General features: G+C 47.2%; 1 protein-coding gene across 2 annotated transcripts; it reads left to right on the top strand.

The window, feature by feature from the left end:
• Positions 1–5,776: 5,776 nt before the first annotated feature.
• Positions 5,777–23,045, top strand: ZNF275 (zinc finger protein 275). 2 transcript variants are annotated; one of them, XM_022565937.3, is made up of 4 exons: positions 5,777–5,916; positions 6,800–6,949; positions 16,906–16,990; positions 17,244–23,045. In XM_022565937.3, exon 4 carries the CDS (start codon positions 17,273–17,275, stop codon positions 18,398–18,400), a length of 1,128 nt encoding a protein of 375 aa, XP_022421645.1. In that variant the 5' UTR covers positions 5,777–5,916; positions 6,800–6,949; positions 16,906–16,990; positions 17,244–17,272; the 3' UTR covers positions 18,401–23,045. The 2 variants fall into 2 exon arrangements, with proteins under 2 accessions (XP_022421645.1, XP_089760116.1); XM_089903990.1 differs by having other exon boundaries at positions 6,800–16,990.
• The last annotated feature ends 2,345 nt before the right edge of the window (positions 23,046–25,390 follow it).

Genomic DNA, 25,390 nt, shown 5'->3' with positions numbered 1-25,390 from the left:
CATGCTTTATGTCCTTAAGCATATTTATAATAGCTGCTTTAAAAATATTGTCTGTGAATTATGATATCAGGGTCAGTTTCCCTTGAATGTTTTTTTTCTTGAGTGTCATCACATTTTCCTGTTTCGTCTAGTAATTAAGCATCATATCCTGGACATTGTCAATAATGTGTTCTAGTGGCTCTGGCTTCTTGCTTTCTGTTATATTTCTCCAAAGAGGTGTTATTGTTGCTGCTGCTGCATTAGTAGCCAGTTAACTTAGCTAAACTCAGACTCCAAACTCTGTCTCCCCTGTGTTGAACGTCATCTGAAATCTCTGCTCAGTTATTTTCTTAGAGTCTGCCCTGTACATACACATCCCAGTGTCACCAGAGATTTGAGCAGAGTTTATGTGCCAAATTTGGGTTCCGTGCCTCTGGTTCTTTCCTGTCCAGGATTTTCCTTCTCACTTTCCCTCCACTGTGGTCACCCTGAACTGTGTCCTCTGGGTCTCTGAAGTTTTAGCCACCCAGCATGACATCCTCTGCAGCCTGCCCTCACATGTAAACAAATATGCAAGCGGGAATATCAAATTCTACAAATTATTTAAGGAAGAAATAATGTCAATACTACACAAACTCTTCCATAGACGTGAGGAGGAAAGAATACTTCCAACTCATTCAATGAGGCCAGCACTAGCTTTATATCAAAACCATTCAAAGACATCATATAAAAGAAAATTACAGACTGATGTGTTTCATGAACATACATGCAAAAATTCTAGACAAAATTTTAGCAAATGGAGTTCAACAAGATACAAAAATGATAACATATTATGACTAAGTAGTCTATAATGAGAATACAAGTTTAGTTTAAACATTTGAAATTTTATCAACATAACTCAGCATATTAACAAAAATAAAAACAATATGACATATCTCTTAGTCTATTCAGGCTGGTATAACAAAATACCACACACTGTGTGGCTTATAAACAACAGAAATTCATTTCTCACAGTTCTGGAGGCTGGAAGTCCAAGATCAAGGTGCCAACATGGTTGTACCCTGGTGAGGGCTCGCTTCCTAGTTAATAGCCAGCAACTTCTTGCTAGGTCCTCACATGCCAAAGGAGCAAGGCATCTCTGGAGCCTGTTTTATAAGGGCATTGATCCCATTGGGACTTAAATACTTCCCAAAGGCCCCACCTCCTAATACCATCACCTTTGGGAGTTAAGATTTCAGCATATGATTTTGGGGGGGCAGGGGGGATACATTCTGACTACAGCAATATTCTCAATAGATGCAGAAAAAACATTTGACAGAATCCAACATCCAGTCATGATAAAATAAAATAAACTCCCAGTAAACTAGGAATAGAAGGGAACTTCCTCAACCTGATAACTGACATCTATAAAAAACCTACAGCTAACATCGTCCTTAGCGGTGAAAGACTGAGTGCTTTCCGCCTAAAATCAGAATGAAGACAGGGAAGCCCCACTCTTACACTTTCTATTCAACATTGTATTGGAGGTTCAAGCCTGGGAAATTAGGCAAGGAAAAGAAGTAAACAGCATCCAGACTGGAAAGGAAGAAGTAAACTGTCTTTGTTCACACATGACAAGATTATCTATTTAGAAAATGCAATGGAATCTATAGAAAAGTTGCTAGAACTAATATGGGAGTTTAGCAGGCTGCAGGATATAAGGTCAATATACAAAAATCAATTGTATTCCTATATGCTAGCAATGATCAATCAGAAATTAAAATTTTTAAAAACAATACCACTCACAATAGCATCAAAAATGTGCAGTACTTAGGAGCAAATCTGACAAAAGATATGAAAGAACAGTGCATTGAAAAATACCAAATATTGGTGAGAGAAACTATAGACCAAAATAAATGGAGAGAGACCTAGTTTATGGCTCAAAGAACTCAACATTGGTGAAAAGATGTCAATTCTCTCCAAATTGATCTACAGAATTTAAACCAGTACCGATCAAAATCCCCAAATCCCATTTTTGGGAATGCAAAAAAACCTAGACTAGTTAAAACAACACTGAGAACAAAGTTATAGAACTTACACTATCTGATTCCAAAGATTATTACAAAACACTAATCAAAAGTTCATGTTATTGGTATAAAGATAGAAAATACATCAATAGAACAGTATAGACAGCCCTGAATCCACAAATTTCTGGAAAACTGATCTTTGATATAGACAAAAAATTACAGTAGAGATAGTCTTTTCAACAAATGATGATGAAATAATTGGATATCCACATGCACAAAAATGAACTTTGACCCATATCTCACAAAACACACAAAAATTGACTCAAAATGGATCAGAAACCTAAGTAAATATAAAACCTAGAACCATACAACTTTTAAAAGAAAACAAGATCTTTGTGACCTTGGGTTAGACAAAGATGTCTTAGATATGACACCAAAATCACAATCCATAAAAGAGCAGATTGATAAGTTTAACTTCATCAAAATTTAGAATTTGTGCTCTTCAAAGGACAAGCTACAGACCGGGATAAGATGTTTGCAAAGCATATACCTGACAAAAGACTTGTATTCCGAATATATAAAGAGCGTTTGCAACTTAATAAGAAGACAAACAACCTGATAATAACACTGTAAAATGGGCAAAAGGTTTAAGTAGACACTTCACCAAAGAAGAGTAACAGACGGCTGACATCAATATCACTAGTCAGGGAAGTTCAGATTAAAATCATAATGAGATTACACTACATACCTATCAGCATGGCTAAAATTAAGACTGGCTATACCAAGTATTGACAAGGATAGGAAACAACTGGAGCTCTCCTACACTGTTGGTGGGAATGTAAAATGGTACAACCATTTTGGAAAACGATATCGTAGTTTTTTTTGAAAGTTAAACATACCTCTACTATATTATCTAGCCATACCGCTCCTTGGTATTTACCCAAGGTAAAAGGAAATGTATGTCCATATAAAGGTTTGTACACAAATGTTCATAGAAGCTTTATTTATAGTTGCCCCAAACTGGAAACTACCCAAATGTCCATCAACCAATGAATGAATAAACCCATTATGGTACATTAATGCAATGGAATATTATTCAGCAATAGAAAGGAGTGAACTGTTGATACATACAACAATATGGATAAATCTCAAAATAATTTTGTTGGGTGAAAGGAGCCAGATACAAAAGTACACTTATTATACGATTCCATTTACATAAAACTCTAGAAAATGCAAACTACCCTATAGTGAGAGAAAGCAGATCAGTGGTTGCTTGAGGACAAGAGGAAGAAGAAAAGACAAGAGAAAAGGACACAAGGAAACTTTGAGAGTAATGGATATCTTTAATTGCCTTGATTGTGGTGATGGTTTCATGAACATATATATATATAATGTCAAACCTTATCAGATAGTACAGCTTAAACATGTCCAGGTTATTGTTTGTCAAATATACCTCAAAAGAGCTGTTTTTTTAAAAAAAAATACACCTACAAGTAAATAATAAAAAGACAAATAAAGCATAAATGTGGGCAAGCTATTTGAACAGACACATAAAAACATCACACGCAACATGATTAGTCATCAGGGAGATGATAATTAAAATCACAATGAGTTACCACTTCGCACCCACTTAAATGGCTAAAAATAAAGGCTTACAACCCCAAATACAGAGGAGGGTTGGAAAGAAAAGGAACTCTCATACATATCTGTGGGAACATAAATTGTACAACCACTTCGGAGAATATTCTGGCAGTTTCTTATAAAACAACTCTACTATGATGTGGCAATTCCCTTTCTAGGTAGTTACCCAACTAAATGAAAGCATATGTCTACACAAACTTGTACACGAATGTTCACAGTAGCTTTATTTATAATACTCCAAAATGAAAAGAGACCAGATCATAAACTGGTGAATGAATAAAAACCAACTGGAATATATCCAGATAATGGAATACTATTCAGTTATTAAAGGAAAGAAGCAACACATTAAACAACATAGATAAATCTCAAAATCGTCATACTGAATGAAAGAAACCAGACACAAAATAGTACATACCATATGATTCCATCCATATGAAGTTCTCAAATAGGCGAAAGTAATCTAAGATGGAAAAAATTTAGAACAGCGGTTGCCTCTGTGTGGAATTGTGGTGGGAGCTGACTGGGAATGGGCACAAAGGAGATTTCTGGGGTGTTGATAATGTTCAGTATCCTGACAAGAGCTTGGTGTATGCATTTGTCAAAAGTCACTGCATGGGGCACTTAAGACTTGCACATTTCACTGTATGTAAATTTTACCTCCAAAAACAACAAAAAAACCACCCCAGTAAACAGGTATTGATCTCTAGGTAATGCTATGCGTGCTGAAGTGTTAAGGGGTGAAGTGTGCTTGTATGTCTGCAACTTACTGATACTTTGAAATGGATCAGTTAAATAAGGATGACCATGCAATCAAGCAAGTGTAGCATAATGCTAATTGTAGAATATTGGTGATGGGTATATGCGTACAAATCTTTCAATTGATCTGTATGTTGCAAAGTTTTCATAATAAAATGTGGAAGGTAAATAAGAAAAAAAGTTGGTAGCATCTAACAGATAAAATTGTTACAAGAATATTTAAGAAGTTGGTTATAACCATTATCACTAATAAAACGATAAATGCATATTAATAAAAAATGAACAAAAAAGTTAGACCGTGTCCTTCAGACTTAATTTCAGTGCCCAGCTAGTGTGGCTCCTTTTCCCTTGGCTTACTGCTTTCCAGCATTTTCCTTTTGATCCTAGAATATGCCCAGTTGGTTCCTACCACAGGGAATTTGCACATGCTATTCCTTTTACCTGTGGATGCTCTTCCTATCAACAACCTTCACACGGCTCAGTCCTTCTTGTCATCCAAGTCTCATATCAACCATAATCTCACTGAAATTACCCACCCATCACTCCCAAACACCCCCCTAATTGATGTTCTTCACAGTTCTTGTCATTCTTGTGTGTTGTTTGTTGACCCTTGTTTATTATTGTATTCCTTACGAAACAGGAATCTTCAAGAAAGCATCGATGGGCTTAGCACACTGCAGGGTGCAGCAGCTTCCTAGATCTTTGTTGACTGGCAGAAATTCCTCTGGAAGTGGCTGTCACTACTTGCAGCACCCCCTATCCAAGAATCCTGTTCTTTTCTCTTCTTAGTATGACCTGCCATTTTGAAATTAACTCAAGTGACTTTCCCCTCCACCTTTACCCGAGCACGCGGGCGCGCGCGCACACACACACCCACACACAAACACATACTCACAGGAGCTCTTGGGCGCCAAATGCGCGCCCCCTGAGGGCAGGGATGCAGCCTGGTTTTGCTCACAGCTGTATTCTCAGTGCCTGGCACGGCGAGAGCTCACACCTTCCGTGACTGAGCGAGGCGCTTTGACCCCTCCAGTGGGGGCTGGCTTTGCTCTGCGTCGCCCTCCGTTCTCATCCCCCCACCCATATTCCCGTCCTAAAGGCGCCCAAGGGGGAGGGGTCCTCTCTATTCCTTCGTTCCCTCCTTCGTGGGCTTGTTGGTTCATTCGCTAGTTCATTCATTCATTCATTAGTACATTCATTTTACTCCTCCCGCCTCCACCCGAGCACCTGGCCCCACCGCGCAGCTCCCCTGGGGTCTGGCCTGACCCACCCACCCCGGGCTCGGCCGCGCCCCCTTCCAGCCCCCGCCCCCTCTCTGGGCCAATCGAGACCGGCGGGCCGGGCGGGGCCGGAGCCAGGGTGGGGCCTCGCTCTCCCACTACCCACGGCGGCGCCCGCGGCTCCGGAAACGCGCCGTGGGGCTGCTGGGCTCAGCCGGGTGCTGGCGGCTCCGTGGCGCTTCCTGCCACGCCGGGCCTGGGCCGCGCCAGCGCCGCTCCGCCGAGGACCGCGCGTTGGCAGCCGCTGGGCCGAGGTGAGCGTGCGGGCCACAAGAGGATGTGCGCGGAGCCCGGGAGGGTGTGCGGAGCCCGGGAGGGTGTGCGGGGCCGGGATGAGCGCGCGGGCCGCCAGAGGATGTGCTGGGAGTCGCGGATGAATGTGCAGGTCCCGGGTGATCGTTTGGGCCTCGGGAGGATGTGCAGGGGACGGCCCAGGAGAGTGTGCAGGACTGGGGTGAGTGTTCCAGAAAGTGTGCGGTGGGGGGGCAGGGGTCGGCCAAGCTTTGTTGGGGGGCGTCTCTGTTCCCGCGGGAAGCTGCTCGGCCCTGGGGCCAGGTGGAGCGGGAGATGGGTCCGGGATGGCGGGTACGAAGAGGCCGAAGGCCTTCCCGCGGCGGACAGGGGGCGACGGTTAGGGGCGGGAATCGCTGGACGTGCTGAGGCCTACGCTGCTTTTGGGGTGACGCTAAGGGATGGGAACCGGTCGCTATGGGAAGAGGGGGCCCCCACCCCAAGTGCAGAGGAGGCCAAGTGGGAGGGGGCGTTGGGGGATGTTAAAGGGCTTTTCCCCAGTCTGGGGGAGGGGCTGAACAGCAGTCGGAGACGCGGGGTAGGTGTACTGGGGACTTCCTGCTGGAGGAGTCTCTCCTTTCCTTTTGGGTGGGGGTCGAGCGTCAGCTTGTCGGGGAGGATGGGGGGGCAGCCTAGAGCCCAAATGCTGTGAAGGAGGGGGAGGGGCAGCCCTTGCTGGGTGAAAACGAGCTCAAGGCCCTCGATCTGAACAGTGCTTTTTCTGTCGCCCTTCTGGGGCCACCATCACCCGCTCCAGTGCCCCCCGCCTTAAACTCCTTTGCTGCCTCCTCTAGTCTATATTTGGGTGATTAATTACATGTCTTTTTCCATCCTCCCCCCACACAGCCGCCTGCTGCCCGAAGCCCATGGTCCCTTTCAAACACCAACCCCGCCAGAATCCTGGCCCTCTTCCCGGAGGTCCCACCCTGTTCCAACTGACACCCTCCAGCCAACGTTGGCCCAGCTGGGGGCCACCAGCCCCCTTCAGTCTCCTTGGTCAGTGAAATATTTCCTCTTCAACCTCAGACCCGACATTTTTCTTTTACCAAAGGATTTCAGATGGGATTGCTAGAACAGCACCCCCTCTGGGTACTAATGCTGCCTCACCCCATCCCCCATCCTCCCTCCTGCCCTGGGCCTTTAAGTAGAAGCAGCTTGCACAGTGCCTGACACAGTCCAATCCATTCCCCCCAAATGTCTTAGGATCTACATTTAGAATCCTATCGAACAGTGATTTTCAGCCTTCTTTGGGTGAGGAGACCCCTTAGAAAATCACTAGAAACTGTGAATTCTCTTCCCAGAAATCTGACAGTCAGCACAGAGAGTGGGATCCCATTCAGGAGGCTCATGGGCCAGAGTCCTGTCTGATGAGCCCTGGAGGTGAGGAAACCTCCAGATTCTAGACGGGCCCAGTGCTAACCAGGCACAGATCAGCATCCCAGTTTCCTGAGTGCTGGTTGAAAATGCAGATTTCTCATCCCCACCTACACCAGCTACTCTGTCCCTTGAGTTCTTAGGAAACCCCAGGCCAGGGTTCTAACCCACCCATCCAACCCTGGCCCTGACCTGCCTGGGCTCCCCAACTGCCCAGGGCCCCTTGGGATTTGCACAGCATTCCCCCACCCCCATTTAGAATCGTTCATATCCTGGGCAGTGTGACTTAAACGAAGCTATACTTAAAATTTATTTTGATTTTCAGTAAGAGAGCATGCGTCTTCTTGGGGAAATGGGAACATAAACCTTCCCTCAATTAAGTACAACAGACACTACAAAATCCCCTTCTGGTCTACCTTCTGGCTTTTTATAGAAGGCAAAGAAAATGGAAACCTAAACAGAGAGAGACAGGTGCCCAGGCAGAGAGACAGGAAAACGGGGAAGACGGAGACAGATGCCTCCCACCCACGCACACAGAAAAAGGCACACACAGACACAAACATCCCAAGAGAAACAGACTTTCCTGGTGAAACACAGTCTCTTTTGGCCCTTTAGGATTCACTTCTAGTAGCAGTGCATTTGCACAGTACAGGGTGGGCCCAAATGGGGCCTTTGCAGCCACATCCTGGCGGGACGGGTTGAGAGCTGCTGAAGGCTAAGCCCAGCTCCAGCCCAGGGGCTCGGCTTAGGATCCCAGGCTTGCCTGACTCAGGTGGATTGGGGGCTCAGCAGTGTGTTCAGTCTCACAGCCTGTCCTTTGGTTGAGCACTCATGACCCAAAAAGACATGTTCCCGGAAGGAGTACCCAAGTCTGCTTCTGTCACCCCCAAATTATTTCAGTCCAACAGGTGGGATCTTACCTGCCTGACTAATCGCTCAGAATTGTTCTGAGACATGATGCCATCCCTGCATCTCTCTTTGGGGCAAGTCTGGATGTTTATAGACCATGTCTGCTGGCCTTAAAGCTGGCCATGCTGTTAGAAGACCCCACGGGGACGCAAGATGGTGAGAAGTATTGTTTTCGATTCTGGAAGCACTTATATTTTTATATATGCCAGTGTCGTTGAACCATCTTTGCCCAGAGATAGTTCTCTCGATCTAAACAACACAACTCAAGAGAGAACAGATATCCAGTAAGGAGAATTTTGAATCTAGGTAATTAATAGGATGATTTAGGGTTAGGGTTAGGGGTGGGAGAGGGAGCTGAAGGCACCCATCTGAATTAGATGATCGAGAGTGCAGTCTCTCGTGTGACCTATAAAGATTCCCTCCAGGGCATTTTTGCTCTGGCCCAGAACTGAAATGAACACCATGAGACACCTGTTGTCTTCTGGGGCCTGAGGACATTCTGTTTCAGGTCCTTATCTAGATGCTCCAGGGAGTCCAGGTGTTTCTGGCACCCCTTTGAAGTTTCTGGAAGCTGCCAGATTGATCTCGTTTGGGTGGCCTTGCTCCCTCTCCCCTGCCCCCGCTGCCCAGGGAAGGATGGCACCTGCTGAGGAGGTTGCTTGGCTACTTGTGCCATGGAATTAGGCTAACACTGATCTTTTAGGCTCAGAAGTGAACTTTCCTAGTAGCGAGACATCCTAAGGAGGGGTCCCGAGCTCAAAGGTGACCAGAATACACCTAATTCACTATTTTTTTGTGACAACTGTTGGCTTTTGTCTCCACTGGGTTCAGCTGTTAACTTCTGTTCTTTCAAGTCAAAGTGAAATGATTGGTTTGGTTCTCAATGTTTCTGATTCAATATGGAAAATTGGATTTAAATAAGTTGGTTAAAATTTACATTGCCATCTAAAGCACATTTCAGGAACATTTGTTCACTCACGTGAACTCTCATGTTTTAGGAAGCATGATTTTTCAGAAATGTGTCTGTGAAGCAGCTGCAGTGTCTGTGGCACTTGGCTAGGTCCAGAGTGGAATCCGCAGTCAACTTTGATAGGGCCTTCACTCTCTGGGAGCATATAGTCGTTAGACTATATACTTCAGATCCCACTTAAAGAAGGAAGATAATATTTATATTAAGAGGCAGAGATTGGTTTTCCCATAGTCTTTCTACCGGTTGGGTGAAGAAGTGCACTTACAAGATTCGGGGCATGCTTTTCCACGGTGAGTGAAAGTGCCTCACATTCAAGGTCAGGATCACCCTCTGTATCCATCGGGTGCACTACAGTGGTTTTCATATTGTGCCTGGAATTGCTTTGACCTTGATCTCCCAAGGTCCACTTTTGGAAGGCAGTAGACAGCTGTATGTGTCACTTTTGTCACAGTGCAGTTTCTTTTCCAGATTAGTCCCACCATTTTAAAGTGGAGCAGTTGGGCAATCCGGCTTCTGAATTATCAGATTGTTTTCAGGATTGATGATGATTTTACTTTTAACTGCAGTGGGATTAATGCGTATTATCTTTTTTAATGATCTTCCTTTGCGTCTCATAAAGCTTTTACCCGATATACCTTGTTCATTGTGCAGAGTTTAGCTTCCTTTTGTGAAAGCAGGGCTCACTTTTTCCCTCCCGTTTTTATGAGCACCTTCGAAATGTTCTCTGTGTGTCCATGGGTTCTGTCACTGTGGGTAGTGATCTGAAGTGCACTTGGGTTAAGTCCCCTGGGCAAGCCTGGTACAGGAAGGGCCAGTCCTGTTGCTACACAGGAATTAAAGGATAATTAACAATTCACTTGGGGGTTGAGGCTCCAGGACTTCGACAGTTAATCATGCCAATTAAGTGAAAACACTTTGGTGGGATCCGCTCAATTAAATGGGAACACTTTGGGAGGACCTGCTCAATTAAACATGGGTGGCTTGGAAAAACTGTGAGCGAGAGAGAGAATGACATGTGTATCTATTGCGCAGGGAGGGTCTGTGATGGCATGTTCATGGGAGGATTTAAAGCCAGTCCCCTAAACCCATACGCACCATTAGGCTTCAAGGACACTCAGTGGCCGCCTGGCCTTTGGATAAGGCCTGGTGTTAGATATTACCTGGTGGCATATTACTTCTCTCTTTTCTGGTGTGGTTTGAAATGTCTCAAATCTTGGGAGCTAGACCTCAGGCAAGTTAGTTCACCTCTCAGATCCGTGTCTTCCTTCTCTGTCAGATGGAGGCGGGAATGACTATAGGTGGCGATGGTTACATTATGTGAAGGGAGAAGCACAGCGCCAAACGCGCAGTAGGTGCTCCGTTAATGGAAGTCTGATGCATTTGACACCCCCCTCCCCCCCCAGGTCCTCACACGCCCGCTGAGTGTTAGGAGCTGCTGCAGTTGCTGGGGGTTCGGGGGTGACCAAGAAAGAGAAGCGCCCTGTCCTGTCACAGGTGACGTTTCCCCCGGGGAGAATCAGGTAAAAACAAGCAATTTCGGAGGATACGTTTTAGGTAGTGAAAAGTGTTATAAGTAAACCGTGATGCGGCTGGAGAGTGAAGTCATTTGGAGGAGGTGACACTTGAATGAGGCCCGAATTCTTCGCAGGAGCCACCTGAGGCAGGTTCAGAGGCCCTCAGGGATATTGCCTGGGCATGTCTCTGACTGGATGAAGGCCGAGGGTCTGGAAGGAATGATTGAGACATGGGGTGCAGGATATGGGTCTGGTGGGCTCAGCCAGGGACTTGGAGGGGGTTAAGGCCTTAGGTCTCTGGCCGGAGGGTGGTGAGATGAGGCTTGTAACAGACCATCTTCCTCAGGAGGTGAAGGTGAGATGCTCTCCTCTCCATTCTACTCGGCAACAAAACCTCAATGTCAATTGGAAGTGAATTTTTTAGAATGAATTGTATACGTAATCTATGACCATTTCATTTTGTATTGGAAGCCAAAGTCAAACCAGACATCAAATGTATAACAGGAAGAATCCAACTGCTCCGAGGGTGCCCTGCCTAGGTGACAGTGGGATACAGAGGGCTTGGCTGCTGGGCACCTGGCGCTTCCCTCACACACTGGGGAGCACCTGTGCTGCCAGCTACTTAAAGATGGAAATAGAGTTTCCGTGGACACTGGGGCCAAAGAAGGCCTTCTGCTCACACCTGTCATGGTTCTGATAGCTTGGGGGGATGATCCCAGGAAGTGACAACCTCATGGACCTGCCTCTAAGCTTTCTAGGACTGCCCACATATTCCCGCCAGCCCCGGTCCTCTGTGCCTGCCTTACCTGTGTGGGCACCTCGGGATGTTGCCCAGCTTCAGGGGCAGTTCCGTGTTGCCTCCTTGGCATTAGCCCTGTCCTCTCACATGCTGAGCGTCTTTCTTATCCAGAGTCAACTGAAATCTTTTTAAATTGTTGTTCCTTTCTGATTATCAAAGAAATGCAGTTTGGTTACTAACAATTCATTACAGAAACAGAAAGCAGAAGACCTTTCTAGACCTGGACTCTACCCCAGGGTGGTGCACACTGCAGTCTCGATGTGCTCATTCACTGTGAGTCACCCTCAGTTTATTCCTTTTTTCTCCTAAAGCATAAATATATACCATTCTCTTCCCTTCTCCTACCCTCTTTGGATTTTTTTAATAAACAGTTACTGTCTGTCTATAATCTTCTTTGAAGGAGGATTCAAATTTTTGTAATCTGCTATGTGTCATTCTGCATTGGCCACCTGTTGATTTTTTTTTCATTTTCATTTACTTTTTAAATGTTTTCTGGTTTTTTTCTTGTCTCTTACCACCAATTGATTTTATACTTAAGCTTTCCAGTTTTCTTCCTGCTCTGAGTTGTAGGATTCTTCAGAAAGGTCTCCCTCGTGTTTTTATGACGTTGGGGTTATTGAGACTCTTCCTGTTGGTTATAGTATATTGTTTTCCATCCTTTTACTTTTAACCTATCTCTGTCTTTACATTTAAACTCTTTATATTTAAAGTTTCTTGTTGACAGCATATAGTTGAGTCTCATTTTTTTAAAAAAAAATACAATCTGATGATCTCTGCCTATTAACTGGTGTGTTTAGTCCATTTATATTTAATTTAACTATCCATATGGTTGTGTTTAAATTTGCCTCTTGGTATTTATTTCCATTTGCCCCATATGTTCTTTTTCCTTTGTGTTTTTTACCTTTCTTCTTTTGGATTATTTTTTAGAACTGTATTTTATCTCCACTACTGGCATGCATCAGAGTCTTGGAGGGCTTTGTAAAGCACACAGTTGTACATTTTATTTCTACATATGTTATAAACCCTGCACTACCTTATTATTTTTGCTTTAAATGTTCAGTTATCTCTTAAAGATTTAAAAATGAGAGGAGGTAAAAGTGTTTATATTTCTGCACATATTTACATTCTTGATGTTCTTCATTCCTTTGTGATCCAAGTTTCCATCTGGTATCATTTCCCTTCACCTGAAGAACTTTCTTTAATATATCTTGTAGTACAGGTCTGCTGGTAACAGATTCTTTCAGCTTTTCTCTGTCTAAAAAAGTTTTTATTTTGCCTTTATTTTTGAAGGATACTTCCCTGAATATAGAAGTCTCGGTTGACATGTTTTTTTTTTCCTTTAGCACTTTAAAAATGTCATTCAGTTGTTTTCTGGCTTGCACATTTTCTCATAAGAAGTTAGCAGCTATTCTTATCTTTGCTCCCCTGTATACAACATCTTTTTTTCCCTCTGGCTGCTTTAAGATTTTCTCTTTATCACTAGTTTTCAGCAATGATTATGATGTGTCTTAGTGTACATGTGTGGGGTTGTTGGGGTTTTTTTTCGTTTTGTTTTTTGTTTGTTTGTTTAGACTTGCTAGGGGGTAATTGGGCTTCTTGGATCTAGGTTTCATCAAATTTAGAAAACAATACATTTTAACCATTATTTCTTCAATAATACTTTTATCCCCCTCCTCCTTTTCCTCATCTTCTCAGATTCCAGTTACATATGCGTTAGACCACTTCCTGTTATCCTCAAGTCACTGAGACTCTGTTTTTTAAATATGTTTTTCTTTCTGATCTAAATTTGGGATAATTGCCATTGCTGTGTCTTCAAATTTTCTAATTTTTTAGGGAGGAGAGGGCTGTGTCTAATCTGCTGTTAAGCACATCCAATGAAATTTTCATTTTAAATATTACAGTTTTTACCTCAGTAAGTTCCATTTGGTTCTTGTTTATATCATCCATTTCTTTCATTGTGTTCCTGTTTTTCTTTAAATACTTACACATTGTTAAACTAGCTGTTATCCTTGCCTGTGAGTTCCGTCAGTGATCATTTCTGAGTGTTTCTATTGACATTATTTTCCTTTCCATGAGTCACATTTTCCTGCTTCTTGACATTTACTTAATTTTTTATTGGATGTTGAACATTGTAGAGATTATGTTGTTGAGTGTCTGGATTTTGTTGTTTCACTGTGAAAATTGTTGGACTTTGTTTTGGGAGGTAGTTGTTTGTGGAATAGTTTCATCCCTTCAAGGCCTACTTTCAAGTTTTTCTAGAGCAGATCCAGGGTAGCTGTGGCTCCAGGGAACAGATCAGTCCTACTACTAAGGTATGGCCCCTCTGATTCTCTACTGACTACCCCACGTGATCACTGAGGAGTCCCTGCTCTGGTTGGTTAGACCCTGAACATCTCCCTACCTTTGTGTGCCCTAGGAATTGTTGAACTTACAGCTTCCTGGTCATTCTTTTCCTAGTCTTCGGGAGTTTCCTCTATGCATGCATGGCTTAGTAGTTAAGAAAGACTAAAGGGGAGCCTTGTACAGATTTTTTGGAGCTCTTTTTTTCTGTATAGCTCCCTCCTTTCTGGAACTCTGTTCTGCCTCAGCTTCCCTGAACGCTGGTCTGTGTTGATAATAAAGCCACGAAGCTCTGCCTAGGGTCCCCTTCCCTATACTCTCAATCTGGAAATTGCCTCCAGGAAGAGGTCTGGGCCACTGATAAAGCTCACCTCATCTGTTTCTCTTCTCTCAAGGATCATGGTCCTGTGCTGCCTGCTGTCCAATATCTAAACACTGTTGTTTCACATCTATTCTGTCCAGTTTTCTACTTATTTATGGCCTGACATTAAATCTGTTCCTTGTTACTCCATCATGGCCAGAAATGGAAGTCTCTGTCCAACCCTTTTAATATAACATCTAATTTTATGTAAAAGTATTTCTGGAGTATCTGGGTTCTGTACTCTTTGAGCTAGTGTAAAAATGCTTCCTTTTCATATAACTGTGAACCGAATTGACCTGACATCAGAATAGAAACTGTGTTCCTGTTTCTGTGAACTCACTGAAGTGGGAGGCCTGCGATGCATGTACACCTGTGGTGGGATCCAAACGACAAAGGCAACTTACACATGTGGTTCAGATCCTTTATTTAGCAACTTTGTCTTTGAAGATCTTTTGTTTTTTTTGGAGGTGTCTTTTTCCAGGTATTTTGTTCAACTTTTCATTTTGTCAAATATATCACAGAAACATTCTTGTCTGCAAGCTGTCACCTGGTGAACTGTTTCGGTGGGGTGGAGTGTGGCCTTTAGAGGACCTTACTGCTAGTCAGGAAGCCCTGACTCCTGCTCTGTTATGTCTCTTCCCTCCAGTAGCCCAGTCTGGTTTTTTGTTGCCCCTACAAAGTTGAGAAGGATCTCTCACTTCCTAGTTATTTCTTCTGATGTTCTTTTGGGGATGCTTCCTTCCTGTGCAGTGTGAGCATTGAACTCTACAAGGCCTACTGCTAGGAGGCCTGTGGCCGACCTGTCTCTGAGAGCCAGTCTCCCTGCCACTGGCTCTTGGTCTGAGTCTGTCTTCTCCTGCCTGTGCCTGGGCTAACATTCATTTGTCTTGTGTGGGTTCCCTCTGGCCTGCCTGTATCAGTTCTCTGCCAGCCTACTTTCCCCACTGTTTGGGATGCATTTTGTTAGGTATATCCGTGCTCTGGCTTGTCATTCAGCCTCTGTGCAAGAGAAGACTCAAGAAAATTTAAAACAGGGGCAAAGGAAATCACCGGTCCCATCCCACGGGACCCAGAGGCAGGGCCGCTGTCACTCGCGGCCCTTTGCACTTTCCTTAGCTCTGCCTGCCCCACAGGGTCTTGCCCTTCCACAAGATGGCTTCCTGGGAAAGCAAGTCCTGGCAGGCCCCCTTGGGGTGCTGGAGGCCCAGGTGAGCCGTGCTTCCTTCAGCCTGGCTTGGGAATCTGTCACTGCTCCCTGATTCTGGCCTTGGACTCTGCCTCTTGCCCTAGCATGACACACAGCAGGGCCTGAACCCCAGCTGCTGCCTTCCCTCCCTCTCTCTGCTTCTCTCCCCGGAGTCTGCCAAGGAATGGTTGCCTGCTGGGCTTGTAATTCCCATCGTACTGATGGGGGAGCTGCGTTTCAATCCAGGAAAGTGATTGAACTGAAGTCCCTTGGGAGGACAGTGGGAGCCAGGGCCACGGCCCAGGTCTCTTGGTACGTGGTCAGGTTCTCTTTCTAGCACTTCTTGAGGCCTGTAGTTATATTTCCATGTTAGCAATGCACGCTCAGTTCGGACTCTCACCTCTCATCCCTGGGGTTAGTGGCACTGCCCTTGCCTCATTCTAGAGTGGATGGAAGGACAGATTATCCCTGGGAATTCTTTCAGGATCCGGTGACATTTGGTGACGTGGCACAGTACCTCCTCAAAGGGAGTGGCTGAGGCTAGATCCTGAGCAGAGGACACTGGCATATTGAAGGAATGTGACCTCTGTGGGTAAGGATGCCCCCAGCCCTTCCACAAGCTTTGCCACCAGCTTCATGGTCCTACGAAGCTGGGAGTAGGATAAGGGGCACCTGGCATAGCATTACACAAGCTCACCTTCCAGGGGCTTATGCTCCCTGGGAATGGGCTGTGAGGAAATACAGAGGGTCTGCTACACCCGACATCTCAAAGTAGCAGGTGTCCCTCCCAACTCCTAATGGCATGGAAAGAAGCCCCCTCAGCCTTTCATTGGGAAAGAAATTAGAACAAACTAGCCGCTATCATTAAATACTTTTTTTACCATCTTTATTGGAGTATAATTGCTTCACAATGGTGTGTTAGTTTCTGCTTTATAACAAAGTGAATCAGCTATGCATATACGTATGTTCCCATATCTCTTCCCTCTTGCATCTCCCTCCCTCCCACCCTTCCTATGCCACCTAATTAAATACTTTTTTAACCCACAAGTTATATAAATTTCATGGCAACTTTACCGTAGTTTACCGTTGAGAGAGGTTGACGTAGCAAGCTCCTTTGCACCATCAGGGGCTGCACGTGGTGAGGTGGGGAGGCTTCTTCGGAGGAGAGACTGCCAGGGGTCAGCTTTGACAGTTGTGGAAGAACCCCAAGTTCAATGTGCAGACCTTGAGGAGGGCGGATGGGGGAAAGGGAGGACCAGCTCCTCAGGAAGACAAACTGGTACCCAGATGGGCCCAGAGCTTGCTTCATCCACAGCCCCTGGAAGGAGCCGACTGTTGGGAAAGGCGTTTTAAATGGAGGAATGACTTGCCTAAGGGAACAGCCAACCCAGCCTTTGGGGATTGAAAGGCTCTCCCCTTCAAAGGCCCTGAGCCATTCCTACTCGATCCTGATGTCATCTCTGGATGCTGCCATAGCTTGTTTCCTTTTCCGCAAGCAGGAGTTCCTGTTTTGAATCCTGACTTGGTCTCTCACCTGGTGCAAGTCAGACCCATCCCCTCGCGTGGGCCGAGCTGAGCATTCAGGTGAGTAAAAAAGGAACCTGAAGAAATGTCAGGGCATCACTGGGGAGGCCCAGGTGAGCCCTTGGGGTGGGAGTGGCGTGCCTGCCCCTCAGTCACCTTGACGGGGAGCATCCAGCAATCGGGCCCTTATGCCCCTTCCATCTCCCGCGCTTGTTTCCAGCTGGGTGGGGAGCCACCATCCTGCCCCAGTGGCCCCCAGGCCCGATGCTCGGCAGCTGTCTCAGAGTGCAGTGTCTTGTGGTTTTCATTTCAGAAAGCATCTGGGTGACCCAGCCGCCGAGGATGGGTGAAGTCGCCCGGTCACAGGAGATGGCGTCCACGAGCTCCCCGACGGCCAGCGAGCACAGCCCTGAGGTCAAACAGAACGGGGACTCTGAGGGGAGGGGAGGGAGCCCCCAGAATCTACCTGTAGAACATCATTTTGCATGTAAAGAGTGTGGGGATGCCTTTCGGCTTAAGGTCCTCCTCGTGCAGCACCAGCGAATTCACAGTGAGGAAAAGGGCTGGGCGTGCGGCGATTGCGGGCAGGCTTTTCGCGGGGTGTCTGAGTTCAACGAGCACCGGAAGAGCCACGTGGCGGCAGAGCCACGGCCGGGCCCCAGCCGGGCCCTTGACGAGGCCGTGGAGAAGAGGGAGCAAATGGAGAGGGAGGCGAAGCCCTTCGAGTGTGAAGAATGTGGGAAAAGGTTCAAGAAGAACGCGGGCCTCAGTCAGCACCTGCGCGTCCACAGCCGCGAGAAGCCCTTTGACTGCGAGGAATGCGGCCGCTCCTTCAAAGTCAACACCCACCTCTTTCGCCATCAGAAGCAGCACACTTCGGAGAAACCCTTTGCCTGCAAGACGTGTAGCAGGGATTTCCTGGATCGCCAGGAGTTTCTCAAGCACCAGCGGATGCACACCGGCCACCTGCCCTTCGACTGCGACGACTGCGGCAAGTCCTTCCGAGGGGTCAACGGCCTGGCCGAGCACCAGCGCATCCACAGCGGGGCCAAGCCCTACGGCTGCCCGCACTGCGGCAAGCTCTTCCGGCGGAGCTCAGAGCTCACGAAGCATCGGCGGATCCACACGGGCGAGAAGCCGTACGAGTGCAGCCAGTGCGGGAAGGCCTTCCGGCAGAGCTCCAGCCTCCTGGAGCACCAGCGCATCCACACCGGGGAGCGGCCCTACGCGTGTGGCGACTGCGGCAAGGCCTTCCGGGGGCCCTCCGACCTGATCAAACACCGGCGCATCCACAGCGGACTGAAACCCTACGAGTGCGACAAATGCGGGAAGGCCTTCCGCCGGAGCTCCGGCCTGAGTCGCCATCGGAGGACCCACAGCGGAGCAAGACGCTGCGAGGGCAGCGAGTGTGGCCGCGTGTTCAAGCGGCGGTCAGCGCTGCAGAAGCATCAACCGACCCACCGCGAGTAGGGAAGGCCCGCGGCCCCGTGGCCGGCAGCGGATTCCCTCGGGGCCCGGGGCCCTAGAGGGGGAGGGCAGAGTCAAAGGAGATGAACAGTTTTGTAGCGCTTATATATTTTCTCTTCAGAAAGGTTGAAACCAATTTATACTGCCACCAGCAATTTATAAGTGTTTGTGTTTCCCATCTTGCCTATCGAGAGTAGCTTCTACCATTTTGATTGAGTTTTGGCTGGTTCAGCTGGAATCGAGTACCTTCGAGGTATTTAAATGCACAGGCCTTGAATTGGAGAACGAGAGAAGAGAACCGCGGACGTGGGGGTGGAGCTCAGGATGCTTGGTCCTCTCCTGCAAGCTCCCCCTTCAAGGAAACTGAGATCGATCGCCCCAAACTTTTTTGGCCTACTTGAATTTGTAAATTTCTAGGGTTGTAAATAGAATAATCAAATGTCTTATAATATTTAATTTATTAATTTAGTTCTACATACATATTGTAAATCACATATCATATAGAATAATATATTAATTTAGAAAAGATTCCTTTTCTCCCTAGCTCCACTCCATGAGATCATTTTATCCTAATTCCTCGTATGCATTTCTAACCTCACCGTCTTCACCAACCTCAGAGGCCCTTTGGAGTCATCATTTTCAAAGCACACATCCAATGACTTCCATCCATCCGAGCTATGTGCCACATAGCACTGTGACAATCCCTGCACAAGGGTCTCACTAGAAACCGCCTCCCAAGCCATAAGTACAGGTTCATGTAACATTAGAATGATTGCTGTCGTTTTTTAATTTATTCTGTAGCTGTACAATGCAACCACTTAAGGTTTTCCTTTTTTTTAATGACCTTTAAAAGGCTTTTTTAAAGCATCGAAGACTTGTCATTGTGAGGTCATACTCTTAAGAAGAAGTACTAAATCTGAGTTAAATTTCTTTTGTGTCCTTTTTTCTTAAACCAATTCAATCTGGTGACTCCCAGGCATATCCAAAACTAGCTGAAGACTAGTGTGTAAGGTGACGCCTTCCTTTCGGGAACGATAGCCTCGCATATGGGGCCTAGATGGTACTTCTCCAATCCTCCGTTTCCACCTCTGTAAAATGGGGATGATCACAGGACTACCTCCTAAGGTTATCGCAACGACTGCGATGCCGTGCCTGGCGTGGAGGTTCACACTCAGTGAAGTCATCTGCCATCATCACCGTGGCTATTGCTGTTGTTCTGTGACTCATTAGTACCCAAACTGAGGATGGACCCAGGCCTCCTGACTCCTAGTCTCATCTTCTTTCTCTCACGTGATGACTTAAAATACTGTTTCCGTTTCCGTGCATGCAGAGTACGTTCATCTCCTTTGACCAGTTACCAAGTTACCTTTGGATATATTGACTTTATACAGCAGTTATTTCTGTATCGATTGTGATGATCTCTTTTCCAGTTTTATTGCTTTGCTCTTTGTAGCAGTTTTATTACATTTTTGCTGTGCAAGCTTTTGATTTTTACGTATCCAAACATTCACTGTTGTCAGTTAAGTCTTAACTTCCATTGCTTCAGTAGTTAGAGATGATGACATTTTCTTCTAGAATTTGAATTACAAACGAAAAGTTGAAAACCCTGCCCCACCAAAAGGTGGATGCTCCAGGTGGGCAGGCTGGATGGAAATGGGCCGGAGACACAGGCTCACTCCTCATCCAAGATGCAGACTCTGCATGTCTGTGGGCGGTACTTGACTATCCAACCCGGCCACTCAGGCACTCGAGAGGAATTTCCATCTCGGATTGGCCAGAACACTCTGACTGTTCCTCAGTATAGCCCTAACCTTCGGCAGCAGGGCTGGGCCTCACCTAGATCAACGGGGTGGTCCGAACTTGGTCTTGGCAGCAGCTGGCCAACCTTCCAGCTCCTGGGAGCCTTGGCCATGCTGAGCGTGGATTCAGTGCCTGAGCAGCAGATCCACCCAAGAGACATCTAAAACACAAGAAGACTTACCCGACTGACACTGTCACGTGGATGGCATCCTCCTAGCGAGTGATTCTGGAACTAGAAAGAGGTCGGTTTAGTGGCTTCTGCTTTTCGCAACTAGGGGGAAATTCACCCATGTGTTCTGACGTCACCTCCTGCAGCCACACCTAAGAGGGGCGACAGAGCAAAGGCTCGGAGACGAACCGTGCCCCACTGATGGCCACACCAGGCCTGGGCTGTGACTTGTAACAGCCTTGCCCAGGAGGGGCAGTACAACAAGGGTTTGGAGGGCAACGATGCCCTTCTGACGACGGCCCACGTGGCATAAAAGTAGAAGTTGGTCATCCTGGGGCTGGCCTGTCACTTTCAGCAGCAAGGGCTGGCCAGGAACCTGGCTCCTCCAGTGGCCCGCAGAGCCCACAGGTAGAAGCTGGCCTCACCGGGGCTGTAGTGTGACTTCCCAGCAGCTGTGCCTGGGGTAGAGGCTGGGAAGCAGGGTCCCACAGTGACCCTTGTGACCTTAGCCAGAAGGTACTCTGGAATGGCCCCCAGGCCACGCCAGTGGCTCTCTGTGACGTCTCCATCCTGACCCCCCGGGCTGGAGAGAAGCTGACAGCACTTGTTGCGTAGTGATTCTTTCTGCTCTGGGGGCCTCAGTTCTTGCAGTAGTTGTGAATCTGTGTGTGCAATCACTGCTTCCTTCTCTCATGAGTTTTCTCTTTTCAAGCTGTTATGATGTATTTGCTACACCTGTTATTTGGTAAAAGGAGTGTTGGCGCCCACGGTGGGGCAAGTCTGGCACCTTAACCTGGAAGTACCTTGCCATGTCTTGCCCGGGTTTTATGAAGGATCCAGATGCAGTATTAACTCAGAACTTAGCGTCGCCATCACCGCTGCACTTGTCCCCAGCCAGGGCATGGCATCTTGGCATCCCGTCATGCCCTCCTTTCCTTTGTTCCACTCTTGGTTCTATGATTTCCTCTTGAACAGGCCGTCTGCCAGAGTGAACACGTCTTTTCCGTCACTCTGTTTGCAGGTGAAGTCCGTGCTCTCTGTGGCTTTAATGTGTGTCCTGTAGTTGCACCGAGTTCAAGTGTTTGCCTCTGGTCCCTGGGGGGTGGATTTCCTTGGACTCTCTAGGTCTACTGCTAACGTCAGATGCAAAACGTGATCAGACTTGCTGTCGTGTGTGCTTGTCTATGCATTTGTGTATCTACCTCATTTCATTTTTCTTTCTAATCACACGTATTCCTTTTGCAAGGCAAATGGAGAGCAGGTGGGTTATACAGAATGCTGGCTCTCCTTCGAAATAGGCCCTTTTCTTATATTCTGAAAGAAACCCTCCATGGCTTTTATTAGAGTTTTGAATACTTGCTGGTAACTGTTTACCACTTTTGCTGCTAAATAAGATTAACCGTGTGGATTAGTTGTGTCATACCCATTAGTTGTGTCATTCCAGACTGAGCCCCACCCGGTTACGGTGGGCGTCAGTCTCTCTCGCGTGGGGTTGCATTCCACGTGCCTGGGGCTCCAGCCCCATTGTGTGCCATGTGGCCCCCACCCCGTCTAGGCCACATTAATTCAACCAGAACTGAGCACCTGACTCAAAGGCAGCAACCGGTCCACAGCGCTGGAGACGTGGACCAGACCTTTCAGGTTCTCCAACTGGGAAGTACAAACAAGGAAACTGAGAGAGAAGTTTCTAGCTGGTGCTGGAAGAAAGAGGGAGCCACCTGGGATTTAGAGGAGTTGCCCCCATGGGCAGCACCAGCTTGAAGATCTATGGGCTCCGGCTGGGCACCCCCAGAGCAGCCTCAACCCCAGCACTGCAAGGGAGGCCTGACTGGGTTACCTTCCGGGATCTCTGGCAACTGCCCTCACCGGTCCACTTGTGTCCCTGCCATAGACTCCCTTGACCTAGGCCAGCTTGAGTGGGTCTCTGCTTTTTGCAGTCTGTCAAGAGCAATTGCATTGTCCCGTGTGGCTGCTTCCTGAGAAGAATAACACGGCTCGCTTTCCTCATGTCCTACCTGGCCCTCGTTCCTGGCCCAAGGCCCACCCGACTGTCGTAAACACCTGTTTTAAATGTGCTACTGTATTCTGTTTGCTAGGGTGGGTGCAAATCTATGCCTCCTAGTCTCAGTGAGTTTGACCAATGCTTTTCTGTCTGGGCACTGTTCCTGTACTGACCCCATGTTTGCCCCAGGAAATGAGTTTAAGTCACCGCCCACCCTGTTCTTTATTTTGGAAGTGTCTCGCTACTTGTAGCAAACCCGTCAGATTGGGGAATTGCTAACTTCTGTATGACTAGTATACTTACGTTGTGTAGTTCTCCTTGCATCAGTTGGGTGTTTATTTTCAAGAGTAGAAATGGTCTCTTTAAACAAAAATGGCCTTCAGCATTACTTGCAGATCTGAGAACAGCTGTGTCCTGCCCCAGCTCGTATTTTGGTTGTTGGCACTGTTTTCTCATTCCTCCCCAGCCTCCTTAACTTGTCTATTTTATGGCACTTACTATAATCGGCTTTGCACTAGAGCTTCTCCCTCCCCACCCTCCCCGACGCATTAGATTGTGAGCTCTTAGAAGACAGGGGTGACCCTTCATGTCTGATTCCCCTTCCAGATCTAGCACAGTGCCTTGCATCGAGTAGATTTCAATAAATATATGTTCAATGGCATTGGCCTTCCTTGACTTATTTCGTCAAAGCTTGGTTTATCAGTTCTTCCCTTCCTCTTTTCTCCACGCTCTGGAGTTCCGCCCCTGTCTTGCCCCCTCCCCCCCAGCAGCCTCTGCAACTGCCTGTTGGATGCCTAGAGGGGAAAGCGGGTGCCCTGAGAGAGAAGGCTGGTTTTCCTGGAAGTTTAAGCTCTCCCTTGGCAGAAGGGGCCTGTCATTCAGCCAGTTGCCTCCCTCCACTCCAGCTGGAGCTCTCCCCTGGGTCTGAATTCCAAGTGGAAGCAGAAAACCGGCTTGACCCTGAGCTTCTCCCCTAGGAATCAGGAATGGGGTGACAGAAGTGGCTTCTGGGACTTGAGAATTGGCCAGCCTCTCTGGGCCGCGTGGGAGTGGGGAGGTCAGTCTTCTTGGTGGCCAGTGGCTGGCCTTCTCTCTAGTGTCCATAGCCTCAGAAAAGGCAGGTGACAAGGACAGGCTGCTGGCTTCCTGACCCTCGCAAATGCAAACAAACAGAGATCGGCCATGGAGTCAGCTGCCCCATCCTGGAAGGCCAAGTGTAAAGTGGGCTCCAGGAAGTGCTTGGGTTGGGCCCTTCTGGGCCACGATGTGCTCCAACAAGAGGAAGCCACGTCTTGGAAAGGTGCGTGACTCCACCCACCAACCCAGTCTCCCTGGCGGAGCCCAGGCAAGGCCTATGTCATCTTTCCCCCGTGGTCCCATCCTCACCACGCTGTCAAATATTCTTCTACCCAAATGCAGCTTCTAAGCAGGTGGCGTGATGCCGCCCTGCCCCACCCGCAGCCCAGTTTGGAAAGAACCATTCGTTTGCTTTGCCGGTTTCATGATGTGCTTGCTACTAAGAGTTTCACCGAGTTTTCCTTAAAACACGTGCAAGCTCTGTTCTGGCAAACTTCCCTGTGTAAAAGTCAAGGCCACAGGTCCACTTGAATAGCTAATAATGGGCCCAGGGGAGGGGGGACAGCCTGGGGCTTTTCTCTTGGGGCCTTGTGGACCTCCAGGGCTTCTCTCAACACCACCCTCCTCTGAGGGCCCCCGGAAGTCTTTTGCTTACCTGAGAGTTCACAGTCCCCAGACCCCCCACCTCATGGGCCAGCGTCTGAGCCTCCCTCATTGCTAAGGAGGCTCCCACCCACGGCCCTCTGCCCCAGCCCACTTCTGCCCAGCTCACAGACCACCTGGGAGGGGCCACAGTCCATTCAGGCTGCTATAACAAAAATACCATAAACTGGGTAGCTTTTAAACAACAGACATTTATTGCTCACAGTTCTGGACAATGGGAAGTCCAAGACCGTGGTGCTGGCAGAGCTAGTATCCAGCGAGGACCTGCTTCCTGATTCATAGATGGCTGTCATTTAGCTGTGTCCTCCTGTGGTGGAAAGGGTGGGGGAGCTTTCTGCGGTCTCTTTTATAAGGGCACTAATTCCATTCATGGGGCTCCATCCTTATGAACTAAAAGCCCTCTAAAGGCCTCACCTATTAATCCCATCACATTGAGGGTTAGGATTTCAATGTATGAGTTGGGGGGGGGGACACACAGACAATGCAGTCCATAGCCAGCATGTAAGTAGAAAGGGGATACTTCTGCTAAAATGCGGAATACTCCCAATAGTCTCCTAGCCCACTAGGCTGAAGCTTCCAGAGCTGTATCGAGGTCCACCCTCACCAGCTCCTCCAAGAGATGCTGAGCATCTGCTGGGTGCCAGCCCCGCTGGCCCAGGTCATCATCGGAACACTGGGCTAAAATGCATTCCATTCAAAAGACTGACTGCTGGGCTGCCACTAGCCTCACACTGAAGTGCACCGTTGATGTGAGTCTGAGGTGGTCCAGCAGGACTGGACTGAAACTGTCACACTGGTGATGAGAGAAAGAAGAAAGAAGAAGAGAGAAACTCGTGGGCAAGGCTGCCCTGCCCACCATTAATGGAGGTGAGGGGACTTGGGCGTTTCTTGGATTCATGCATTTATGAGTTTGACTTATACTTTGGTGAACTGCTTGACCTTTTTCCCACTGAGCACATATTACTGCTTTAATTAAAATATTTTAAAATATATAATAAAAATATGGCCCCCAAATTTTTTCAGGCAAGACAGCTTAGAAAAAACCCTGTGCTCTCTCACCCCTCACCCCTTTTCTGACCATCATTCAACAAGCATTTATTGGGGACCTTCTGTTTTCCAAGTCCAAAAGAGAATGACGTAACCCCTGCCCCGGGGACAGAGCACTTACAGCAAGACAGACCCATAACCAAAATGCTACCACAAATGGGACCCAAGTTCACAAAGCTGGGCTCCTAGGATTTGTGCAGTTTAGTGGATACCGGTTGCACTTGGGTTAAAAATT

Source organism: Delphinapterus leucas, chromosome X, assembly GCF_059928025.1.
Source record: "Delphinapterus leucas isolate spDelLeu-1000000601 "Yukka" chromosome X, BTC_Dleu_Yukka2, whole genome shotgun sequence".
NCBI lineage: Eukaryota > Metazoa > Chordata > Mammalia > Artiodactyla > Monodontidae > Delphinapterus > Delphinapterus leucas.
Note: the sequence above shows the minus strand (reverse complement) of the source record. Positions and strands in the feature narration are given on the sequence as shown.